The sequence below is a fragment of the Diceros bicornis genome, chromosome X, assembly GCF_020826845.1.
Source record: "Diceros bicornis minor isolate mBicDic1 chromosome X, mDicBic1.mat.cur, whole genome shotgun sequence".
Classification (NCBI taxonomy): domain Eukaryota; kingdom Metazoa; phylum Chordata; class Mammalia; order Perissodactyla; family Rhinocerotidae; genus Diceros; species Diceros bicornis.
In genome coordinates, this window is record NC_080781.1 from 109285890 (window position 1) to 109312697 (window position 26808).

Genomic DNA, 26808 nt, shown 5'->3' on the forward strand with positions numbered 1-26808 from the left:
TGTGTATGTATATATGTTTCTATATTTATGCTTAGATTTGTGGTGATGTGAATGAAATTTTAAGAATCTAATCATAGTTTGCAATTAAATGGGAAAAGGATACTATAATGAAATGGATAGTGATTCAGATAAAAAAATGCTTTATAAACTTAAAGTGTTAAAACTTCTTCTTCTCCGGCTGGCCCGGTGGCATAGCAGTTAAGTTCGTGTGTTTCACTTCAGCGGCCCGGGGTTCGCTGGTTCAGATCCTGGGCGTGGACCTACTCACCGCTTATCAAGCCATGCTGAGGTGGTGTCTCACATAGAAGAGCTACAACTCTACAACTATGATGCACAACTATGGACTGGGGCTTTGGGGAGAAAAAAGAGGAAGATTGGCAACAGATGTTAGCACAGGGCTGATCTTCCTCAAAAAAAAACCCAAAAAAACAAAAAAACTTCTTCTCTAGATATTTGATTAACTGAGAGTAAGTCACTTGACTTCAAATTCTCTGTCTTAAAAAAATGAAGATAATTATAATTCCTCATAGCTTTTCAGAGTTGTCTGAAGATTGTCCGGATATAATGCCTGTGGCAAGCTCTTCAAGATATTTAGTTCAAAGAAGCTGTTTAAATGCAATGTATATGTAACAAATGTATCATTGCTGGGTTTTCCCCCTATAGGTATTCAAGAGACGGTATTTTTACTTAACTCAACTTCCTGATGGTTCATATATTCTCAATTCCTATAAAGATGAGAAAAATTCAAAAGAATCAAAAGGTTGCATCTACTTGGACGCCTGCATTGACGTTGTTCAGGTAGGGCTATAGAGGTAACCTTTCTTTCTCTTTCTTGAAGAGAGTATTGATCAACTCTTAAGAACCTCAGCATTTTTTTGTCTTGGTTAATGGCATCTCCATCCACCAAAACATTCATTAGCTTCAGCATCCTTTTGAGTGCCCCACTCTCGCTCTGTGCCAGTATTCAAGTGTTTACCCAGTCCTTTGGAGTCAAGAGTGCCTCTTGAATCTCTTACCTTCTTTCCATTCTCTGCCCTTCCTCTGGTTGTCCCTTTTATCCTCTCTTGCCTAGAGTCTCACTTTCTTGCCTCCTGATTTGTTGTCCTGCTCCAGTCCTTCTTCCTAAGAAATAGATGGGGACCTTCACTTGCCTACTCAGAACCTTTTGGCTCTTGATCTGTCGTCTTGCAGAGTGATATCTAAAGCTCTTCCCATGGCATTGCAGGCCCACAGTGATTTGCCTGTACCCTGCTTTCTAACTCCATCCCCTCATACATTCTGTGCTCTAGTCACACCAGGCTAAGTGCCCCAGAGTTTCACATGTATGTGGCTTTCTCATGTTTGTTTCTTTGCTTGGCGTATACTTTTCCCTTCTGTTCCTGTTTGAACGTTATCTTTTAAGACTTGGCTCAGATGACACTTCTACCATGAAATGTTTTCCGTTTCTTTCCTCACCGGCATGCGCACTAAGTGGAATTAAGCTCCACCTCTCCTGTGCTACCACTTTACTTTTTCCTCCATCATATAACTGAATCATACTCTAATTTGTCGTTAATTCTGCACACTCCGTTTTGGATTACAGGGACCATGTCTTATTCATGTCTCTGTCCCTTGTAATAATTAGCAGTGTTGTGCACACAGTAGGGGCTTAATAAATGTTTGCTGATTTGAATTACTGAAGAAGCCTGGACATAGACGGGGTGGGAAACAGAGAGTAGAGAGATGATCTAAGTAGGAATTGGATTGACCAAAAGATAGGAGCCGTTACTATAGAGCCTGAGTGGCCTGGTCGACCAGAAGCAGCACTGGGCTGATTAAGAGCCAGGAGATGCCTGTTAAATGCCCTTACCTACCTGAATCCTAATTTTCCAAACTCTAAAGTGGGATTAATAATGTCTGTTTACTCTATCAAACGAGATTGTTATGAGGATCAAATGAAAAAATGCTTTTAAAAACATAAAGATCTGTGTGAATAGAGGGTGCCTTCTTTTTTAATATATATAATAGCTTTCTTATCCTACTAGAAGAAAGAGGCACATACAATTCCCAGATTTTCTCAATTAGCTCTAGTCTGGATTGACCTTTCTTTAGAGTGTTCCCGGGCTCTGCTTTCCCCATCTATTTATGATTCCCCCTCCCAAATATTTTCAAATATATAAATCTTTATGACTTGCTACAGCAGTTTAATTTCATCCTTTACTATCCTTTGAAGATGAGAAGGAGGAACTTTCTCAGTTCCTTCTTGAATAATGACCATGCAGTGGAAAATTATTGATTCATGAGCCTTTCTTGAAATTAATGCTGAGGTATTTGGGAGGGAGAGGAGTGTGTCATTTCTTTTTTCATGATGGAGAAGGTGGTAATATAAAAGAATATGTCATCATGTTTGAGGAAAGCAGGAGGCTTTTATTTTCCTTGTGTGCTAGTATTCAGCATAGGCCATTTCCATATTTTTTACTGGGAGCCACTATGTAATGTGAACCAACTACAGTCTTCTTTTCTGCTGCTATGATGCATTTCATCTTTTGCATGGGAAAGTGAATCAGGTATCGATATTAGGTTTTATGGTGTGATATAAAGCAAGTCCCAGATTTAGTTCAGGTCACATTTAAGCTTATTTTTAAGTGCTGATTTTGAAAATCTATAAATATGCAAGGAAAACTTGAAGCAGGGTGGAAATACCAAAGCCATTCACTTATTTTTATGGTGCTAGTTTGATTATCTAAATGTGAAGGGTGTCATAAGGCCTTAAATGATAATACTCACTCAACAAGTAGTATGTTATGCGAACTTTGTGCATATACCACTGTGCCCAGTACTGAGGGGGACAAAAAAGATGTTTAACATGGTCATTCATTGTCTTGGAGTTTCTGATTCTTGTTGAAAGAAGCAATTCTTTCATGAAAGTGTTGACGTACATATATGCTCGGCTGAGGTAAAAATAAATAAACCAATGAAATCTAATATTAAAAGGGCAACTAAATTAACTGAACACATGCTTTTTTTTTTTTCCTCTAGTGCCCCAAAATGCGCCGTCATGCTTTTGAACTCAAGATGTTAGATAAGTATAGCCATTATCTGGCTGCTGAAACTGAGCAGGAAATGGAAGAATGGTTGATAACTTTGAAAAAGATTATTCAGATCAATACTGACAGTTTAGTGCAAGAGAAAAAGGAGACGGTAGAAACAGCACAAGGTCAGAATTTTTAAATGATTCATTATTGAGGTAAAGCCTTTGTCTTTAATGCATGGGAATGTCCTTTGCGTAGGGTGACTATAGAACTCTTAATCTTGAAGGTTGACCTACTTCTTCATTAAAAGTGACTATGGAGGTTGATAGAATTTTTTAAGAGTTGATGCTGCATGGACTCTGACGTATGAAATATAACCAGACTAAAACGGATAGGGAATTCATGGCAGATTTTCAAAAGTCCATTGAAGTTTTCCCTATGCTTTCATAGTCAAAATTCTTTGCAATAAATCTAGTAGGAGAGGATGGGGTGGGAGAGATAGTTAGGATATTCCTCTTAGGTGATTAGTAATGGTCTGCATTGGAACATCTGCTTTTAATGAATTTGCAGATGATGAAACTAGCAGCCAAGGAAAAGCCGAGAACATCATGGCCAGTTTGGAAAGGAGCATGCATCCGGAACTGATGAAGGTACATCTTTCTTATGGCAGCTTGCCTTCAACTGAGACAATGCAGGATTAGCTATTAAAGTTTTAATGCTGGATTCCATTTGGCACTGTCATTTCTAACTTAAAAACCATAGCAAATTAGTGAAACAGGTAGAGATTGTAAAAGGAAGTTATACTCTTAAAGTTGAACTTGTAAGTGCCAACTAACAGTTTGGAAAATCTTGTATTTTTTTCCTAGGTGCCAGGAAGTACTTCTAGGTTCTTGTGACTTTATTAATTTTGTCTGCTACTTCTTATTCAGTTTAATTACTGTATGTAATTCGTAAAATAAATATTCTTCATTCAAGGGGCTATTGATGCAGGTTGAACATGATATTCAGTCTAATGATTTGCATATGTTAATTTCATATGGAAATCATATTTTCTCCCTATATGTAAATATGTATGTATATGTATATGAATAATTTCATCAGATAAAGATTTTAGTGCACAGACATCATTTGTGTTAATTACTCTGCTCTTTGGAGTTTGAAGTGAGCCAATTTTGAAAGGGTAGAGGGTGATTATCGTACCTATCTTAGTAGGTTACGCATTTTACTCTGTGGCTCCTATCCTATAATAGATTAGAAGGTTATGACCCATTTATCCATTTAAATCCTTGTCAAGCCTACTTATATTTTTACTTTATTCCTCTTCCCAGACTACTAAGTTATACAAGTTTAGACGTTACTTTTTTCTTTTTAAAATTTACCCTTAAGCTTCAAAGCTATTTTCCAAAATTTAAGAATACACTCATGATCCCCTGATCTAGGTTTTGTATGATTTTGTAGATTTTAATGTATCCCCTCTGAGTCTTTGTCATTTCAGACTGTACAGCCCATGATGTTTTTCCTAAAGGGATGGAATCAGAATTGTATATAATATTACATTTTTCTAATGCCGTGAATATGTAAAAGATAGTGTTTTCTCTCTTGTTTATTTCTCTTTTGCATCCAAAGTGTCTTGGATTCCTTTTTTTGTACTTATTATGGGTTGAACAATATTCTTGATGTTATGAGAGGCACATAGAAAGTCTAAGAACCTGATCTATAGCTTATTGTGGGTCATAGTGCCAGCGACTGTCTGCCAAGCAAGCATTCTTTATCCATCTTAAGTACATGGAAATGGAAGATGGTATATTTTTGAAGCTGTGTCAGATTGCTAGTTTCACACAAACTATATATTTAACTGGTATTTAATACTGTTTTGAAGGAAATAAGGTAATGTTTGGTGTGCATATGCATATATATATATATATTTTTAATTTTTAGTATGGAAGAGAAACTGAACAGCTAAACAAACTCAGTAGAGGAGATGGAAGACAGAATCTCTTTTCTTTTGATTCGGAAGTTCAGGTATTAATGATATATGTCTTTAAATAATCCTATAATTGTTGCTTATTTGGATACACAACATTTATGAAATGAAATGTTGAAATCACTGATTTTGGCACCACTGGGCGATATCGATTGCTTTACATTTGTCTTGTTCGCTTTGAACAGGGAGCTTAACAACAACTTCATCAAGGACTGTCACATATACAAATAGTTTGGGACTGAATATGCGTTTTATTTCTCAGTTCTCTATATTCTTTTCACTTCATCTCACTCCTCTAAATGGATAAATCAAATAACCTTTAAAGATGGTTTCAGTGCTCTTTTAACCCATTAAGTACAATTGTGATCTACTAGCAGCAAATATCTGCAGTATCAAGAACACTAAGTCATCTGAGACATGTGGTTTATTTTCCGCTTCTGATTCAGGTCTGTAGAACCCGGATAATTTTCATATCTGGCTTAATCCCACTTTAAACGGAAAGTGGTTCAGGGAAGTGCAGGTTTATGTGCGTATGTATGTATGTATTAACCTCTTTCTTGAGAGTTGGGTAGGCAATTTTTGTACTAAGATTTATGCAGTTAATGTTTAATTCCACGGTATTTTCTAATAAATTACTGATTTGTTTAAATGGAAAAATTCTACCACATACAAGTATTACAAATATTTTTCCTAATGGAAAATATTTCATGAGAAAATTAAATTATTTGGGGGAAGATGAATGTTTTTGGTTTTCTTTTCACTTTTTCTACGTGAGATTTCTAATTAAAATCTTTGGGACTTTTTTTGAAATAGAAAAGTATGCATTATAGGAGCATTATAGTTTTTTTCTCAGTGAAAATATGTGATAAAATTGGGGAAGACTGATTTTGTTTTTGTTTCTTTTTGCTTTTTGCTTTATACAGTTTTATAAATAAAATTTTTTTAATTTGAAATGGGAGAAGTTTATAGTCTATAAATAATGCAGAAATTTTTCCTTAATAAAAATACCACACAAGAAAATAAAATCATTTCGGGAAAATTTGTTTTCAATGTTTCATCTCCTTCTTTTTCCATAGCAGTATTTATATTGTTTGTGTAAGTTATATGATTAGGAAAAAAAGTATAGCAGGCCTGGGGAATGTTAGTTCTAAGATATTCATTCAGAAATTTACTTGTTCCAAGCGAGTCTGAGCCTTTGATCCCCCCCGCCGATGATTGGGCTCTAATTGGACATGTCAGTCTCTTTCATTGTATACAAAGAAGCCAATTGACTGTGGTTGAAACTCTATCCAGTATCTTAAAAAAATTTGTGGTGTAGTGTTTTTGTGGTCATGGAACTGAACTGATTTTATGTTTGAGTTTAACAGTGAGCTACAGTGGAGAGAAATTCACAGTTGCAATGAAACTTTAAGGAGAAAAATAGAATTTGATGTTGATTATGGAAGGCAGTCTCACCACAGAAATTCATGTTGTATGTACTGAGTACCTTCTCTAGGTGAAGTGCCATCCCATAATATCAGCCTTCTCTTTCGGCCTCAGTTCAGTGTTTAGAGACATGTTTTCTACCACTGACCTTAGAGAATGAAGAAACACTACTGACTGAAGAGGATGGCTCCAAGTTTGCACTACCGGAGAAGGCCATATGTTCCAACGTTTGCACTTGCAGGCCTCAGAAGGGAAAGGATTTGGGGGCTGGGGTGGTTCAGTCCAGTTTCTCTTCACATTCCACTGTCTGAGTAAGACAGAAAGGAGAGCAGATAAATGGGCGGAAATTAGAATTGATCTCCATGGCAATGACTTGCCTCCGCTGGCTCCACAGAGAGATAAGTGTTCAAGAGGGAGCTGTCTAGTCCCACACATTGGTATTCCTTTTGTAGATAAATAGACTCGGGGGAAAAATCGTGCTTTCAGGTACACATATTATACTTCAGGACCTTTTAAGGAGGATTTTGTCAGTGATACAGGCTAGGTCAGAATGGCTATAATTATCTAAGACTCTTCAGGCACAATACCTGTTTTGGCTTGAATTACTTAGGCAATTGAGAAAATTTCTTGTGTTTCTTGGCTTGAGTTTTCCATATTGGCAGTATATTCTGCTCAGATTCACCCAATCATTTCCCATCTGCCATGTCTCTGGTCTTAATGAAAGTATAGTCAGTTGTCCCACAATCTATACTTTTCCTCCCATTTATGAACAGAATGTCTGTTCAGACATTCAGAATGAACAGAAGATGAACTTTGATTGCCTGAGCCGTGTGAGCTGAGGAGGAGGATTCTATGAGTTTCTTTGAGGAGGGACAGATTCCTCCCCTGCTGAGAGGAATTCCTTGACTCCTAATATCTTTTTTTAAACATTTTTTTTAATTTTGAAATACCAATAATTTTTAAAAATATATCTCTGTGGCAGCCAGGGTACATCCCCCAGCTCTGTTAGAAACTGAGCTCAGTGTTTATCAGTTTCCTAAGCAGACGCCTCTCCCTCTGTTCATCATTTAAATGTAGGTGGTCCCCAGGGCTCCAGCCTTATCCTCCTTGTCACCCTAGTTACCACTGACTCCCAAATCCAGCTCTCCAACCCAGACCTCTCCTATTTTTCCAACCACTTACTAACGTCACGGGAAACTCAACACGTCCCAAACTGAACTCATCATCTCTACTCGCACTCTCCCCATATCTGCTATTCATTTTTATTTTACAGCTAAGTTCGTAACATCACGATCGACTGAATCTTTCAAGTTAGAGACCATTGGGTTATTCTTGATGCTTCCCGTATCCATTCATGTCGATTTTGCCTCCTCCACAGCTCATAAAAGAAACAAAATTCCTACCATCCTGGAACATACATTTTGTAGGAAAGACAAACAATAAACAACTAAGTAAATATAAAAAAGTAATGTTAGAAAACAAAATCAAGGAAGGAGAGTATAGTCTGTCAGAGAGTGTGTAGTTTTATACAGGGAATTAAGGAAGGTTTCTCTGTGGAAATGCCAGTTGATGAGAGACTTCAATGAAATGAAAGAGTAAGCCAGGCATCTATCTAAGGGAAGAGGATGCCTGACAGAACAGCAAGTGCAAAGGCCCTGACGTGGGAGTGTACTTAGTGTGCTGGAGAAATAACTAAGGAGGCCGGTGTGACTGGAGCAGAGAGTAGGGGGAAAAGGCAAGAACAGTGGAGATGAGGTCAGACGAGTGAGGGGAGGTAGGGAGTCATGTCATATATATAGGGCTTTGTAGGCCATGGTATAGACTTGTGACTTTCCTATTGCCTTCGATCAGAGTTTAATCATCTCCCTTCAGGATTTCTCTATCAGTGTTTGAACCTTAATGTAAGAGCTCTATAAAGGCTTGTTGAATGAAAAAATAAGGGTTCAAATGAAGAACGGACAGAGAGAACTGTTGGATTCTGCAATTTTTACTTATAGATCTCTATTAATATGAATCCTATATATATATTTTTTGGAAATGATTCATACTATCTGTTTTGTAGAGGTTGGACTTTTCAGGAATTGAACCTGATATAAAGCCGTTTGAGGAAAAGTGCAATAAACGTTTCCTGGTAAATTGCCATGATTTAACGTTCAATATCTTGGGTCAAGTTGGAGACAATGCAAAAGGACCACCCACAAATGTATGTATGACTTTTCCTTCTACCTCCCTTAAACCAGTGCCTTAAGGAAACACGTTTCTTTTTTATCACTGAGAACTAATTTACTGGATGAAAATTCCATTGCTACATGTTATGATAAATTTGACATCGAAGAATTTCATACATGTCTTTCTTTTGCCAAAATGTGAATATATTTTCAGCTTGAGAGGATTCATGCAAGTCTTACCTATTCAAAATAGCAGAGGGAGTAGGCTCTTGACATTCAAGAGGGACATGTCCCCAGAACCTGGAAAATCCTCAAATTTGTGAAGTCTACTAGAGAATATGACTTCTGTAAAATTGGCTCATCGCAGTGAGTAGGGAACACCAAAGCTGTGCGGGGATGCAGACACTGTGAAGTCAGCTAGCCTCACTCGCTACTCCTGTAGAGTGAATTCATTTTGTTCTGCACAGAAAATTCTCATTATTAGCTGTCACGGGTCGTTTGAGTTGCTCAGAAATACTTGAAACTATAAATGTAAAATCGCCCAAGAGACTGCATTTTATGTCATCTTTATTTTGGGGGTCTAGTTTTATCTTTCAAAAATATCCACACTGATGATTTATTTTCTTACAAAGTAGCTGAAATGCACTAGCAGACTTTCTGTGTCTAAAGGGTTAATTTTTATGCCATCTGGCATGAAATTTCTCTTTGTGACCAGCTTTCAAATGCCATCTGTAGAGAGGAATCATGTCTTCCAAAACTGATGATGAGACAAAGCTTTTGTCAAGTAGTTTGATGTTGACTGATATTAGCTCATATGAAATGTATAACCCAGTAAGCTGTAACATAACAAAAGGGAAGATTTATTTCTACTCTATCATATTGGCATTATTTTAGGTAATTTCAGTAAACCTATAGAGAATTAAATTTTATTCATAGAACAATTGATGTTCTTTAAATATGGCTTCTGATTTCTACTCATTTAAAAAAATTTATAAGATGAAGTTATTTATACCTGACAAAAGTTAAAATTTGATAGTCTGTTATTTTAGAATGCCTTCTTACATGCAAATGAGCTACAAGGCAATTTTAGCTAAATGTTGAATTTAGAAAGGAACTGTAATCCCAGAAACTTGAGGAATAAAGAAAATTATTTTGTAATTTGTGTCCCTCCCCCACCCCACCTAAAAAAGTCTTAGTTTAAAAATGTAATTGTTTTCATTCCCAGGTTGAACCCTTTTTTATCAATCTTGCCTTATTTGATGTAAAGAACAATTGTAAGATTTCAGCTGACTTCCACGTAGACCTGAATCCGCCATCTGTCCGTGAAATGCTCTGGGGCGCTTCAACCCAACTGGGCGGTGATGGAAACTCAAAAAGCTCTTCACCTGAGTCTTTCATTCATGGAATTGCGGAATCTGAGTTACGCTGTGTAAAGCAGGTAAAGAATGATCTTCTAGCCTTGGTAGCACATTCAGAATCAGAAACAGAAACATCGTTTGGTTATTTCATAGTTTCAGGCCAACGTTTTCACGGGTATTCATTCCATCTCTTGTAAGGTCTGTGTCTAGGTGTTTTTCTGGTGACTGAAGTTGGAAGGAAAAAATGGAAACCAGCAAATATGCTAGTAATACACTGGTGAAGTGACATTTCAGTGGGACCATCATGTGAGTCTCAAAGGAAGTATTTTGTGAGATGGAATGCAGATAACACAGACAGATACAGACACACCCCCATGCCCATGTGCACACTCTGGTGCAAGGCAATAGGTGCCTGAAAGGCTTGTTTCTTTGAAGAAAACATTGACCCGAAAATAACCTCCCATCCCTAATTCCCGTTTCTGTTATAAGTAGGTAGTTATAATGGAGCATAAAGGCTCTTTATACAAGGAGTTCTGGTTGAAAAGCAGTGGGAGGGAACTTCTTGTGTCACAGCTGTAAAGCTACTCTCTTCTGTCCTGTCTGGTGCAAAGAATCCCCTTTAGCAGGGGTCTGACAGTTCCCTGGCATGTGACCTCTGACTGGACTGGAGGCCATAAGAGGTTAGGCTGAGTAGAATTGATGGTCTGCCTTCTGGACTCTTGCAACTGACAGGAAACTAGAGTGTGGCATAGAATTAAAGTGGGAAGAGGCATAAGAACAAAGCAGCTCACATTGTAAGGAGATTTATTTTTCCCCAAATAAAAATATTGTTCCTTTTTTTCCTGATTATAAAGATAAGTACATTATTATGTAGAAATTTCAAACAATACAAAAAGTATAAAGAAAGAAGTAAAAATCGCCACCTATAGATGATAACTATTAACATTTTGGCGAACATCTTTCTAGACATCTCTGTTATGTGTATATAAATAGATAAACGTTATGTATACTCTTATACAAACTGTTATATTCATGCTATTTTTACACCTACTGTGTTCATTTAACATCATGTTTATTCTATATCAATATCTCTGGATCAGTCACATTCTTATTAAAGGCAAATATGGTATTCCATTGATTTAGCTGATTAGGATATTTCTAATTTTTGGATATCATAAATTACACTGCATCGAACATCTTTGTGTGTACATGTTAGCTCGTTTGTTGAATTATCTCCTTAGAATAAATTCCAAGCATTGGAGTTTTCAGGGTCAAAGATTATGCTCATTGATACAGATTGCCACGTGGTAGGGGAAAACTTATATGTGTTGTCACTGCCCTCTTTGGGCTGTGGGTCTTAGCTGTTCCCTAAGTTGCCCCTTGTTCCCTTACGGCTCCTTAGTTTGTTACTCAGACCATAGTTGTCACATATGTGAACGTTCCACTACAACAGCCTATGCGTCTAAAAGTGAGATCCAGAAAGTACAGTATTATCAGTTTTTGAGAATCTACTATTGAATTATATGTTTAAAAGTTCCCACACAATGTCAAATAAGTCATTTGAAGCCAATGATGTATTTACTGTATTATTTCAGCGTACTCAGCTGTGTGTCCAATGCAAGGAGTTTAAATTGTGGTTTCAGGTGTCATCCCACTTGTAATCTAGGTCAGGAAGAAAATCAACATTTTTTGAATATCTCCTATGTGCCAGAATTTTCCATTGGTATCTCATGCGATCATCATAGTTTTGTGAAGTTGTATAATTATTGCTGTTTTGCAGATGAGGAAACTGCAGATCAGGGAGGTTAAGGAAGCTGCCCATCATTACATAGCCAATAGTGGTGAAGGCAGGATTTGAACCTAGGTCTGTTTGAAAGAACTCAATCAACAATATTAGGCAGAATGTAATTAAGTGCTGAAGTATATAACACAGTGGTAGGAGAGGAGTTTGGAATGTGAGGAAGGGTCAGTGGTTGGGAATTAACTTAGAGGACTGCGCAGGAGACGTGGGACTTAAGAGATGCCTCAAAGGAATGGATAAGAGCTGGAAAGGGGAGAACGATGGGCAGTGGCCTCAAAGGGCTTGATCATTTTGCACCCTTTTTCAAATCAACTAAAGATACCAGGAAGTGGTCATTTACTTCAAACAGTTGAACATTTAATTTTGAAGAAGTCTTTTTCTCAACAACTTCCTGTTTATGACTAGGAAGCAGTACTATGTACGAAAGAGACTGAATGTAGCAGATGTGAACACTAGTCTCAGCTCATCAATTTTTCGGCAATAACAACAATTTAAACGCTTCTTATTGCCAGTGTATTTCTCTAGGTACTTTATCTGTATGAAGACATTTACTTCTCACAACACCCAGGTAAAGTAGGTAGATACTGTACCATCCCCATTTTATGGATGTGAAAACTGAGGCACAGAGTGGTCAAGTGGTTTCTTCAAGGTCATAGAGCTAATGAGATGAGGAACAGGACCTGAACCTCACTCTAGCAGGCTCCAAAGCCCAGGTTTTTACCCCTATACTTTACTGCTTCCTTGTCACCCTGAGGAGAGGGAAACAGCTCAGTTCCCCAACATTCCTGGAAAGGGCTGTCTGGCAGCCCGGTCCCTTGCAGAAAGACTATTCAAGTGATGGCGTTGTCTATAGGGAGAGGCAGCTCCCAGGGCTTGGAGGATGGTGAGTGTTGTAGGGGTATTCTAGACCCTCCCCATCCACTCCTTGGAGTCTTTCTCTCCAGTGGCTTCCTGGGGAGCAATGGGGTGACCACAGGAAAAGGAGAAAGTTGGGTCCATTGAGTAGTTTTGCCTCCCTGACACCAAACAGCCACTGTGACCAGTCACTTCACTCTCAGCTGCCTGGCAGTTCCTTCCAAGATGCCCTGACAGAGCTCAGTCCCCCATGTCCTCCAAGGTCAGAGCTGACTGACCTTGGGTTGGGGTTGTGGGCGAGCTGCTCACTCTTGGGAGTCTGCCTCCCTGTGGCTCTGCGGGCTCCCTGCTGGGGGGCAGCAGTTGTTCTGTTGGTTAAAGGGTGCAGAGCCCCCACCACCACCATCACATGCCCTGCCATGCCCTAGGGGGCTATGTAAGTGCTGGGGACTGGGATGGGGGGACCTGACCCATTCTTTAGAGAGAGGGGTCAGTGAAGTGGGTAAGAGTCACCTTGAGGGGTAGGGAGACAGGCACATCCCTGCCTCCTTGGTGGGAAAGGAGGCCTGGGCCAGAGGCCATGCCCTGAAGGGCCAGACTCCTAGCCCACACGGGATTCCTGGGTGCTCTCTGGCTACCCTTCTGTGTTCTGGGGACAGAGGGAAGGCTAAAAACTGAACAGTCAAAAGGTAAAATAGCCCCAGAGACTGACCATCTACACTGGAATCTCTGGTCAGTTAAAAAATGACCATCTCTGTGCCCCAGCATCCTTGTCTGTAGACTGGAGGTAATGATAGTCCCTGCATCCAGGGGCTGCTGTAAGGCTCCGCCCAGGTGTGCTGTCTCCAGAAAGCACTTGGCCCTGTCCCAGGGCCACTGTGCATGCTCAGTACAACAATGTGGCTGCAGGTAGGAGCAGCAGTAACAGTGATCACAGATAAACAAGTGAAAGCAGCTTATACTTATCAGTTGTCGAATCGTTTAAAATTATAGTACTCATTGCTGGCATCAGTGTGGGGAGATGCCCAGAGTACTGGGAATGGGGAACAATAAGTGCTCAGTGAATGTCAGCTATAGCAATAGCAGTAATCAATATTACTATCCTCATCCAGCGCTATCACATGAGATGTTGGGTGCATGGGCCTCAAGGCTGAGAGGCAGGATAGCATGGGCTGTATAGTCTGGAGCTGGTGGCAGTCTTCTTCAACCACTTACTTGCTGCATAAACCTCTCTAAGCCTCAGTTTCTTAATCTGTAAAATGTGTATATCATAGTGCCTGCATTCGAGGGTTTTTTGAAGACTAAGATAATGAACGAAAATCATTAGCACAATTATGTGACAATAGGTAAGCATGAGATGGCACTCAGGGTACACTGCTCAGCATACCTCCTGCAGGGGCAGCTCAGGCAGTGTGCCAGCCGCATCTCACAGCTCGAGCAGCATGCTCCTGGCAGTGCCAGGCATCAAGTTCTGTGGCCTTGAGATGATTTGGGCCACTCTAGTAATAACCAGGTACCTAATGTGCATTACTTCATTTCATCTGTGCAAGAAGTTTATGAAATCGCTATTGCTATCATCATCCTCATTTCCTAGATGGGAAACCTGAGTCGTAGACAGGACGTGACTTACCTAAACCCATAAATGATGGAGCCAGAATTTGAACCCAGGAGGTTGGACTCTCAAGCAGTTTTTAAGCACTTCGTTCCATGCTTGAGAATTCAAACCTGGACCAGCCATTACTTGGGATCCTTACAAGTCGTTGGACTTGGGGGGAATTACTTAGTGTCTTACACTCAGTTTTCTCTTCTGCCCAGAGGGTTCTATCTGGAACAGATGAGATAATGTGTCTGAAATGCTTTGAAAACTGGAATGCACTATCTTATCACAGGTGGTAATATACCAAGTAGAAAAATAAAACTTAGTAGCATCCCAGTGATGGATTTTTCCACTTGAATTCAATTGTGTGGTGCTCCTTTAAACAACAGACATAACCAGCCTTTAGGCTATTGGAACATGTTATGTTTGGAAGGAGCTGAACTGGACAGGGGATGACATGGTTGTTCCACGTGCATTCAAAGAAGACTCATGCAACCTTGGCTGCGTACACATTAGTAATCTGAAATAAAGTGTATGGGAACAAAATGAGTTTTGGATCCTCTGTTCCCTACCTTTACACTGAAAGCACCAGAGCTCTTGAACTGCAACAAAGGAATGTTTTCTATGGGGTGGTTTAGTTTTTATGTTACACAGCAATAAAGTATTTTCTTCCTCCTAGCTGCAATTAGTATTAATTGTGAGTGAATTGCTCTTGAGTTACATGCAGCTACATTTAAAAATGCATATCCATTTCCACTTGAGAAATGCACACAATTTTAGCACATGCCAAATAAGCCAAACAATACCCATTGTATTAATTAGGTGTAAGAATGCACTTTGCAGACACAACCAAACACAAGGCGCTAAGCAGCAATGGTGACACCTGCACTTTGGGGATGAATAGATAGGAAGTTGGTGACAAAATAGAAAATCCATTTCGAAAGGAGCATCGGGAGCTTTGAAAACTGCATGAAAGGAAATGCTGTCTATTTCCAGGGTCCTGGACATGATGCTATGTTGAATATCAACATTCTATGCTAAACACACTACTAGGAGTCATTAACCAAGTAACTGTATGTATGAGGTTACATTAAAAAGTCTGATGGAAGTTCATTTTTTCCAGGGCATTTTCTCCGTGACAAATCCACATACTGAAATTTTTCTGGTTGCAAGAATTGAAAAGGTGCTCCAGGGAAACATTACGCACTGTGCGGAACCCTACATCAAAAATTCAGACCCAGCAAAGGTATTTGTAAAGACGGTTTGTGAATACTTCAGCTTAATGTGGAATTTGCCTTTTCCTCATATTTTAAATGGTATTGTTAATTAAGCTTCAAAAAAAAAACCACTTATTCTCTGAGTGTGCAGTATATTCTGAAAATATACTATGGGAGTAAGCATGCTAAAGCTTGAACGTGACCTTTTTCCCTTTTCATTTATGTTCTGTTTACATGACGATCTGATTTCTGCTTGCTTATCAAAATAAGAGCTAAAGGCTTTTAGGCAACACCTGTTCATTGACACCGTATCCTTGGCAATAGCCATTCTTTTTCTCTCCCAGCCCTATATACAGCCCTAGAATGTCAAAGCTGGGAGGGTAAAGATGATCCAGTCCTGTGGTTCCCAAATGCCAGTCTGTACTCAAATTCGCTCCTGTGTGTGACAAAATGAGAAAGGAAAGACAAGAGATAGTGAGCGATTCGTGAAGCTAAATGTATTCAATTCAGAAGGCTGGCCTTTATTCTGAGATTTTGCCCTTCCTACTTTTTAAACGTTACACCTATCTATCTTTCATGAAATGTAGGCATGTTACATGGTAGGGATTGTTTTTCATGTTTAATGTCTTTAAATGGCAACATCGAAAGTCAGCAACCCCTATAACCATCCAAATTTCTGGATCATGAAATCCAAACTTTTAGAAATTATTGATCTAATCCTCCCCTCTCATTTTCTAAATGAGAAAACTGAGGCCCAGAGAGGGAAAGCGTTTGTGACACCGCTCATTAGCAGCACTCCCGCTAGTGAAGATTTATGAAGAGTCAATCCGTTGTATGTGGCATTTAGTGGTGTATCCAAATAGTGTTTATTAAGTGGAAGATGCTGAGGAGACACGTGACTAATTTGTGGGAGGGGAAAAAAGTCTCAACAATATAGATAAAAGCCTCTAGCATTCGGTATCCCAAGGGATAAGGATCTAGCCAGCATTTCGTAGCCTGTTTAGACTCTATAGGCAGTTAATCTCCTTTGTCATCTCCAGTGCCTGTGCAAACAGCAGCTCCTGCCCACATTCAACTAATTGCATTGACTCTTGGTCACTTGGCTTTTATCTTGGGAAGAAAAAGGTCATCTGTATCCACAACAGACTTCTACAAAGAATGAGAAGTGTCTGCCTGCTCATGTGTGAAAGGAATTACACGTTAAAACTGCTTAAAATTTTCTCAGTGGAGATCTTTGGTACAAAACGTGCCCCGCATCTATTTTGTCTGTCTTCTGATATCTGATGGAGGCTCTGTTCATGAGAAAACACAAAACCTTTAAGAAATACTTTGGTCTTGGGAAGTGGGGAGATGATGTGTGTTGTGCTTTATTTGTAGCTATTTCTCTCTATATTTTTAAAATAGATTTTGATGGTTTATATCAGGAAGTTGGGGAAGTTATTTTTCTGGGTGAGTCCCTGGTAGTTTGAACAAATGTGAGCCTATCTTCTTTCTGACCTTAGACGGCCCAGAAGGTGCACAGGACAGCTAAGCAAGTGTGTAGTCGCCTTGGACAATACCGAATGCCCTTTGCCTGGGCTGCCAGGTTTGTACAAGTATAATCCTGACCGTTCTATTCACGCTCATTTGTGAAGTTGAAGCCTCTTGTTCTTGCCAGCAGCATTCAGCAGTCTGTTTCTGACAAGCTAGTTATATCTTGGGACACCTGGGATGTGTCTTAGTCCGTTCAGGCTGCTATAACAAATTACTGTAGACTGGGTGGCTTAAACCATGAACATTTATTTCTCACAATTCTCAGGGCTGTAAGTCCAAGATCAGGGTGCCAGCATGGTTGGGTTCTGGTGAGGACTCTCTTCTAGGTTGCAGATAGCTGACTTTTCCTTGTATCTGCACGTGGTGGAAAGAAGGTGGACTAGCTCGCTGACATTTTATAAGGGCGCTAATCCCATTCATGAGGGCTCCACTCTCGTGACCTAATCTCACCCCAAAGGCCCCACCTCCTAATATTATCACCTTGGGGGTTAGATTTCAACATATGAACTTTGGGGGGGACACAAACATTCAGCCCATACAGGATATAAGAATTCTTTCTCTTAGAATTTGCTGTGCATCAAAGACCCTTTCATTTCTTCACATGGCTTGCTTCAGGGAAATTTTCTTTGGCTTGGGTTACTGATCTGACTGACACCACTTAATTTTATTATATTTTAAAGCAGAGCTTATTTGCTAAAGTGATGGAATTTTTTTCCAGAAAACCAGAAATTGTAGTGAATTATGTACAATATGCCCACTATTTCAGAATTGGCTGGGTTTATGCTTTGAAAAGCTATCATAGAATAATTCTGGAAAATATACTAAAAATTAGAAGGCAAAGAAGGCAGTTGTTAAGTGCAAGTGTGTAACTAATGAATAGATTTTCTTCATTCCTGATGACAAATTCGGCAAACCCTTTAGGGGTAGTGTATTTGGAAGCGTGTTATCTATACCACATATCTTATGGTAGATTACATGATTTTTTTTTCCAAATCTTGCGAGTCTACATACAGTGATGACTTAAAACGTGTCTCTTGCTTATCCCCGCTTTGAAGTACAGGTTCACTGGTTGGTTTGTGGTACAGCCTGTACAGCTCACTGGAACTTCTGGGGAAAGGGCACCATGTTCTGAGTAATTCAATCAATTATGTTCAGTGGGTGCTGGGGAATAGCATAAGGGTAGGAGATTCTAAGTTAATTAACGCTTCTGTCACTATTTATGATCATTTCATTTTTTGGAAGGTCTCAAAATGCATTGTATGTTGGTAGATGAAAGGGCACATTGTCCTTGTTTTGCAGACTGGTAAAAAATGCTAGCCAACATTAGGTGAAATGCAAAGAGTAATGGAGGTTGTTATATTTAGGCATTATAGAAGGTGAAGTATGGCTTGTAAATATAAGGATCCTTAGTGATGCTCCAGCCTGAAAAGTCAATTACTGCTGCTGCTGCTCTTGTTATTATTATTTACAGTTATTAAGTGCTAACTCTGTACAAGGCAGTGGTCTAAGTGCTTAATGTATACCTTCTTAAGAGGTGGGTACTATTATCCCCCTCTTGGAGACAAGGAAATTGAAGCACAGAAGTAAAAAAAAGAATCCTTGTCCAGGTTCACACAGCATGTGTGTGAGCAGAGATCAGAACCCACGGCACCTGATTTCGGAGCCTACCTAGACTGCTATGGCTTACTACCCGCCATCAGGCCATAGCAATAGCTGCTCGATGCTGTTTTGCCAGTAGAAAAGTTAATTTAAAAATCTTCAAAGTTAGAAGCTTTGATCCTCAGTTCTCATGAGGAATTATGCTATTTTTTCCTTCCCAAATTGTTTTGGTTGTCAGCAGTAGCAGGATCTCACTCTAAAGGCTTGGCTGGGATACTTAAAAGATATATAAACCCCTGTTTACTGAAAATAAAGGAAGTATGCTTAGAAGTAGGAACAATGGTTAACGCCTATAACCACATCTTCAGAGGCTCTGCCAGGGGAATTCTGTTTCTGGCTATAGCTGCTTCCAGTGTGTTGGGTGCTTGTACATTACTTCCATTTTAGCAGGAAAATAGCTGCTTAAAGATGGGAGAAGGGGAGGGGGAGGGAATCATTCAAATTCATATTGGAAATTCTACATACATATTGTGAACTCTCTATGTAAATTGATCTTAAAGATCGAATTTAATTTTTATCAACTTTATTGAAATATACTTTACCTTCCATTAAAGTGCACATATTTTATATGTCCAACTTGATGAATTTTCACAAATGTATACAGTCATGTAACTAGCACCTCAGCCAAGGTATAGAACATGTCTCTCACTCCAGAAAGTTTCCTTATATCCCTGTCCCGTTGGCCATCCCACCCCCACCCAGACAACCACGGATCTGATTGTTAGCACTGTAGGTGACTTTTACCTGTTCTAGACCTTCATATAAAGGGAAGCACGCAGGATGCACTCTTGCATTTGGTTTCTTGTGCTCAGTCTGTTTCTGAGATTCATCCATATTGTGTATATATCAGTTGTTCATTTTGAGTAGTAGTCCATTGTATGAATATACCACAATTTGTTTATCCATTCACTTGTTGATGAATATCTGGGTTGTTTCCAGTTTGGGGCTATAACAAATAAACTTGCTATATACGTTCATGTACCACGTGGAAAGATGAATAGGAGAGGAATTGTAGGATCATAGGGTAGATGTATGCTTAACTTCATGAGAACTGCCAAACTATTTTCCAAAGTAGTTTTGCCATTTTATACTCCCACCAGCACTAATTTTGTCTTAATTTATAAATACTTTAGATTTTAAAAAAAAAACCTTTTGTTGCTCTTTTAGACCCATTTTCAAAGATACTCAAGGCTCCTTGGATCTGGACGGGAGATTTTCTCCTTTGTATAAACAAGACAGTAGCAAGCTTTCAAATGAAGACATTCTCAAGTTGCTTGCAGAATACAAGAAGTAAGTGTGTGGAATTACTGCAGTTACCCAATGTAATAGATGAATTATAATTTCTTAAAATGATGAATGAGTCGTATATGGGAGAAACTGAATGCTTAAAGTTTTAAGTTTGAATATAGGGTAACTAACGTGTTTAGTAATCATAAATTTTAAATATAAAATATTCTTATTTTACACCTAGGCCAGAGAAGACCAAATTGCAGATTATTCCTGGGCAGCTAAACATCACAGTAGAATGTGTTCCTATGGATTTATCAAGTAAGAACTCATGTATTGCAAATAAACCTTAAGGGCTATGTTTGAATCTCAGGTTTTTATCTTTTCAATATTTTTCTTGTGGTTTATATGGTGTATTAGTTTTCTAGGGCTTCTATAAGAAAGTGTTACAGACTGGGTGGCTTAAGACAATAGAAATTGATTCTCGCATGGTTCTGGAGGCTAGAAGTCAAAATCAGGGTGTCCACAGGGCTGTGCTGCCTTTGAATGCTCTAAGGAGGGATCATTCCTTGCCTCTTCCTAGCTTCTGGTGGCTCCTGGCTATCCGTGGCAGCCCTTGGTTTGTAGCAGCATCATTCGTTAATGGTGTGATAGCATCACATGGCCATCTTCCCTTTGTGTTCTCACATGGCCTTCTGAGAGCACCAGTCATTGGATTTAGGGCCCACCCTAATCCAGTAGGACCTCATCTTAACTAATTACATCTGCAAAGAGCCTATTTCCAAATAAGGTCACATTCTGAGGTTCTGGAGGACATGAATTTTGGGGGGACACTATTCAACCCAGTACACATGGTGAACAGTTACAGATTAGGAAGTGAATTAAGTTGATTTTATCAGATGCCGTTTCATATATAATATGTGACGATGTGAGTCAGTTTCTGTTCCCTTTTGCCTTGGATAAGTTTCTTCAGTTAAGGGATCAAAAAAGAGGAGAATTTCTTTTCTTGTCTAAAGACATGACTCTAAGATCCCAGAAGAAAAATAGAAGACACAAAGGACACTTTGCAGGAAATAAAATGAAATGGCTGGTAAATATTTCAAAAATCTTCGATCTCAGTAATAATGCCACTAATACCAATTAAGACAGCAAGATGCTCTTGCTCATCTGTCAGTTTTACAAAAAGGTTTAAAACAAAACTGTCTAGGGGCCGGCCCGGTGGCGCAAGCGGTTAAGTGCGCGCGCTCCGCCGCGGCGGCCCGGGGTTCGCTGGTTCGGATCCCGGGCGCGCACCGACGCACTGCTTGGTAAGCCATGCTGTGGCGGCGTCCCATATAAAGTGGAGGAAGATGGGCACAGATGTTAGCCCAGGGCCGTCTTCCTCAGCAAAAAAAAAAAGAGGAGGATTGGCGGATGTTAGCTCAGGGCTGATCTCCTCACAAAAAAAAAAAAAAAAAAAAAAAAAAAAACAAAAAAAAAAAACAAAACTGTCTAATGCTGGCTATGGCCAGGCACCATCACCTATCGTGGATAAGAGTACAATTTGGCAATAGATATCCATAGATGTCCATAACTAAGGCATTCCAACTCTGATGTTCTATCCATCCATTTATTCACTGAATAGCATTTATTGAGTACCTACTAGGTGCTTTAAAATTATGCAGATTAAAATCTAGGAGTGACAGGCAATCAACAAGAAAACAAATAAATGAGTAATTTTCCATCTGTAGTTGGGATGGGCTGCTTTAAAAAGGGTGGCCAAGGAAGGCCCACCATGTGGCCCAACCAGCATGTGATGGTTGGGACTGTCCATTCCCCACTGAGGGCATCACGTATGTAAAGACCTTGAGGTGGGAGAAAGCTTGGTTTGTATGAACAGAAAGGAAGCCAGTGTGGCTCTAGTGTAGCGTGTGATGGGAACAAGGGAGAGAGGAGATGAAGAAGGAGAAGCGGGAAGATCACATCATGCGGGGAAGTGTATAGACCATGGTAACTCCTTAAAAGATTGGCTTTTATTCCAAGTGCAATGAGAAGTCACTAAAGCATTGTAAGCGGGGGAGTGGCAATTTACATTGTAAAACATCTAAGAGTATAATGGATTGTTCTTTTCCTAAAGAAATAATTTGAAATGTAGACAGGAGTTTACGCATGAAGATGTTCTTTGCAGTGTTTACATTGGGAGAAAATTAGAAACAACCAGAGTCCAACACCGTCAGAGTGGTTAAGGCAATTATAATACACTGATACCATGAAATTTTATGCAGCCATGAAAAATGATGTTTATAAAGAGTTCGTGGAATAAGACATCAGATAAAATGCCAAAAAAAAAAAAAAAAGCCAGGGTAAAATTCTATATATACAGTGGGATTTTTGTGTTGTTATATAAAACATACATAGAAAGAAGACTGGAAGAAAATATGCCAAAATATTAACAGTAGTTATTTCTGGGCAGTGGAATGATCACTTGTTTCTGTGTACCTTTTACTTCATACCTCCAGATGTTCTATTATAAGTATCACTATATTAATCAGAGAAAACCAAACCCAACAAAAAATCCTGTGTCCTCAGGTCCGACTCTCCCTGTGTCTTCCTTCTCCATCAATGTGGCTCTGCAGCAAGCACAAGCAGTCTTAGAGCCCCTTAATTAGATGAATAACCTTTACCACAGTGGCTACTTCAATAACATATGGTTCTAGACTATTCAGAGACTTTGTGTTTTTCGTGTTCAGGAGTATTGAGTTTATTATTGGTAGCACGTCATAAGATCTGTAGTTTCAAAAGGCTTCCATTATTTCTTAGGTGAAAATTTGCACCTGCACCAAGTTAACTTTTAAAAAGTGACTAGCCATGAGCTAATCGGAGGCATAAATTTACTGTTATTTCCCTGATACCAATAAAAACTTACAGTGAAGGCTAAATTGCAGCCACAGGAGGAAAAATGTAATGGATTTCTTTGCAGAGTTTAAATTTGTCAAAATTATGATGTGTTATATTTGGCAAATCACTCTACTCTACATTGAGAATGAAATAGCAATCCACGTCTGGGTTAAAGGGTTCCACTAAAATCAACATCAGGCTACTCCATCTTGTCCTTTTGGGTTCTTAAAGTGGTTGTATGACTTTTTGTCAATCACTAAGAATTCTGTTAGATCACTCTTGGAGAACACAATCCATGTATATTTTTTTAAATGCAGGAATGTGTTAATGATTGTTAAATTGTATTATTGTTGCCTATTCTTTTTTCTTGCTATAGATTGTATTACTTCTTCATATGTGCCCTTGAAGCCTTTTGAAAAGAATTGTCAAAATATTACTGTGGAGGTTGAAGAGTTTGTTCCAGAAATGACAAAATATTGTTATCCGTTTACTATTTACAAAAACCATCTGTATGTATATCCCTTGCAATTAAAATACGATAGCCAGAAAACATTTGCCAAGGTAAACAGTGTAAACTATACATTTTGGAGTATAAAATGTTATTTATAATCTTCTTGTTTTGAGATTCATATTGAATGATTAATCATTTTAGGCGAGGAACATTGCAGTCTGTGTGGAATTCCGAGATTCGGATGAAAGTGATGCTAGCGCTCTAAAGGTTTGTTTATGATATTCATAAGCGTACATTTTTAGTGGAGAGAGAGATTTTGATACTTGGTAGTTTCATACGCTAAGTTTAATTTGTTTAGATGTCGAAAAGAAAATGTACCAAGCGTACATTTTTAGAGGAGAGAGAGATTTTGATACTTGGTAGTTTCATATGCTAAGTTTAATTTGTTTAAATGTCGAAAAGAAAATGTAGCAAAGTGATAAATGTAATATTGTCTTTTCTACTCTTACACATTAACTATAAGAATTAAATATTAAGAAATGACAAAATGAGGTAGGAGCATATATAGCTTTAAAAATGGGTAAGTTTCATATACCAGAGTTTTGCCTTTGCCCCACTTTATTTTGCATTGCTCCGATGCCCAATCACAAGGTCATTTTCTCCTGTGGCCTGGTGGTTTATAATGGTACCATCAGGGGAGTATAAACTCCTTTCTCCTTGAAACCAGAACGGGCTTTGAGCTGACAGAAGCACAGCATGACTGCTTTGATCTGAGATATGACTTGTACTCAGTGACTGGCCAAATGGTGCTTCCAAACTTGGATTAGTGATCTCTGAAAAGCAGAAACTCAGTATTAGCTGATACAGCAATCCTTAAACATCTGTCACTTCATAGTGTCTTTACATTTTTACTCTTTAATAGCTGGTTTTTACTTTTTGCTCTTTAGCCCGTTAATCAGAGTCCTGAAAGGAGTCAGAACATCTGGCCATCACACAGTGTTTATCTGGCTCCCCACTTCTCTAGCTTGAGCCTAAATCAGACAGATGGATGGCTGGTCTTCCACTCAAACCACCTAGGGAAAGAGGCTGGAATGCCCCTAAGTCATTGAATGTGTAATAGCCCCTACCTTTGAAAAGAGATTTTTTTTCCACTGAGAAAACTAAGTGAACATAAGGATTAGCTGGCTCAAATTAGGTATATTTTCTCTGATTCTCCCTTTAGTGGAGATGAGAATAACTGTTCCTTTTCCCCCACGCAATATCCTTTTGTATACTTAAAGATTCTTAGGTTACCTCTCCACAGTTCCTGCAAACTGCCTTCAGGACCGTATTTAAGGAAAGTTGGCTGTGCACACACATGAAGTCTCAGTTTCATCTCAGCTGGCCTAGAGGCTGGCTCTGAAGTAAGCGAGGGAGGCAATTGGTACCTTGGCATGCTGGCTCCAAATTCATCCTGGAGCTTATTAGGCCTCTGGAAGTGAAAAACTCACACTAGAAATGAAATCGGATCTTTCCATGGAGCCATAGAAAGCCTTACATTTATTTTATTGGTATAACAGAAAGCCAGTGGCTCTTAAAATGTGGCTTGTAAAGTGAGAGAACAGTAAGTCTGTCTGTGGCCTAATGGACTTTCAATTTTTAATTCCTTTAGGCTACGAATGTGTCTGTTGGTTGGTTGGTTTGTTTTAACTCCTCATCTTGCCCACTGCACAACGAAAATGCGGCAAATGTTGCCGACTGGCTGAGGGAGAGCTTCTCATATTAAAAAATGCAAGTAGCATGAGAGAAGTAAACTTTACAGGCCTGGTTGGAGAGTGTTTCCCTTCCATATGATTAGAAGCATTCCGCTTTTTACTGTCAACTGGTTTGAAATTGCATTTCTTGGGTGATGGAAATTTAGAAGCATCTGTGCAGCCAAGTTAGGCGATGTCTGGGGTGGTGTCTGGAGTGAGTGTAAATGATTCAGAATTTACAGGCTCATGGTGAGAGCGGGTGAGCTTGGCCGTGACCCTGTGCTCACAGATGCCTCTAACTGTATATGGTTCCGTAGCATCGTGTTTAAAGACCTGCACTGAGTGGTGACTCTGTTTTCCTTCTTTTGCAGTGCATTTATGGAAAACCTGCAGGGTCTGTTTTTACCATAAATGCTTATGCTGTTGTCTCGCATCACAACCAAAATCCAGAGTTCTATGATGAGGTAAAAACACATTCTCATGTTTATCAAATGCAATGGTTGCTCTTCTTTTTCTCTTTGAGTCATTTCCATCATTTTATTTGCACTTTCAATCCCTAAATGTTTTGTTCCATGAAAATAGAAAATGTCTCATTAAAACAAAGGGCCCCTGCCTTCTTGGTGCCCTTTGACGACAGTGGGAGATTTGCCCACAAGTTGAAGGGGCACTCTGGCATGAGATAACAATGTAGGAAACAGACTCCAGACTGAAACTAGGAGTCTAGCCCTGGCCTTGGCAACAACTGACTCTGTGACCTTAAGCAAGTCACTTCCCCTTTCTGAGTCTCCATTTCCTTAGCTTTAAAATAAGAAATTCAGAAGAGATTTTCTGAAGGCCCGTCTAGTTATTTCCTGTTGTGGTTCCACAGCCTTATACTTACAGAGAAGGTGCAGCCTCTTTGTAAGTGAAATGCTTCAAGAGACACAGAAGCACAGCTGGGCCACCAGAATCCCACTGGCTGTGTTAAATGCCTCAGTGAAACGTAGACAAAGGGGTGTGGGGTGTGCTCCTGGTTTCTGTGCTCCCTTCCTCAGTCTACCTCTTTGACCCTGTCTCTGCCTTTCTTTCCTTCTTCCTGCTTCTCTATCTCTACATCTCTGTGTACTTCCCAGTGTCTCGTTTAGTGTCTCTGTCACAGCCTCTTCTAGTCTCTATATATCTGGCTTATCCAAATCTGCAGACTGCTTTTGATTCCCACGTGTCTCCATGGAACCTGGATGTGAAGCCCAGGCCAGAAGCTCTGCTGTTTCTGTTTCTCAGGCCTCATCTCTCCATTCCTGGCTTTGTCTGAAACCATCCCCCCACTGTCATGATTTTCCCAGGTCCCCATACTGTCATATGGAGGCTTTATACCCCACCTTAGGCCTTGCTCATTGCTTTCTCAATCCAGTGCCCCTAGTTGCGCAGGGGATGGGGAGGTGGTGCCTTGCGTTCTTGCCACCCAGGGAGAGAGTATGCCTATATTTATGTGCAGCAGAGCATTAGATACCCAGATGGTCTGGATGCTGTGAATAGGCATGCTCCGTGATGAAATATACCTACAACAGAAATTAGTTATAACACCGAAACCATGGCTTATGTGAATGATAATTAGGCCAGATGTCCATCGCCAAGCTGTTTAATATGTCCCTCTCTATAACCAATGCCAGTCACTACAGAAAGCTTGATCATGTAGTAAGTAATCCACATTATCTTTAGGATGCCAGAAATGGACAAGCTTTTCAATCATTCACTATATATTGACCAGGAGAGTGAGTGAGTGTGTGTGTGTTTGCATGTGTTCCTGTGCAGGTGCATGCGTGTGTGTTAAATCAATTAAATCTGTAATGTGTCTCCTACATACTTCCAGGAGGCATTACAAATGTTCAGTTGGGTTCTGATTGGAAAATTATTTGAGATGGTTGTATGGAAG

General features: G+C 39.4%; 1 protein-coding gene across 2 annotated transcripts in view; it reads left to right on the forward strand.

Moving 5' to 3' along the window:
• Nucleotides 1-26808, forward strand: part of DOCK11 (dedicator of cytokinesis 11) — a 170884-nt gene that overhangs the window by 51813 nt on the left and 92263 nt on the right. For both annotated transcript variants that reach the window (XM_058536579.1, XM_058536580.1), the window contains exons 7-19: nucleotides 664-798; nucleotides 3019-3196; nucleotides 3582-3661; nucleotides 4950-5033; nucleotides 8483-8623; nucleotides 9814-10026; nucleotides 15323-15445; nucleotides 16919-17001; nucleotides 19776-19898; nucleotides 20080-20156; nucleotides 23089-23273; nucleotides 23365-23430; nucleotides 25268-25360. In XM_058536579.1, coding sequence (XP_058392562.1) covers nucleotides 664-798; nucleotides 3019-3196; nucleotides 3582-3661; nucleotides 4950-5033; nucleotides 8483-8623; nucleotides 9814-10026; nucleotides 15323-15445; nucleotides 16919-17001; nucleotides 19776-19898; nucleotides 20080-20156; nucleotides 23089-23273; nucleotides 23365-23430; nucleotides 25268-25360 — 1581 coding nt within the window. The remainder of the gene's footprint in view (nucleotides 1-663; nucleotides 799-3018; nucleotides 3197-3581; nucleotides 3662-4949; nucleotides 5034-8482; nucleotides 8624-9813; nucleotides 10027-15322; nucleotides 15446-16918; nucleotides 17002-19775; nucleotides 19899-20079; nucleotides 20157-23088; nucleotides 23274-23364; nucleotides 23431-25267; nucleotides 25361-26808) is intronic.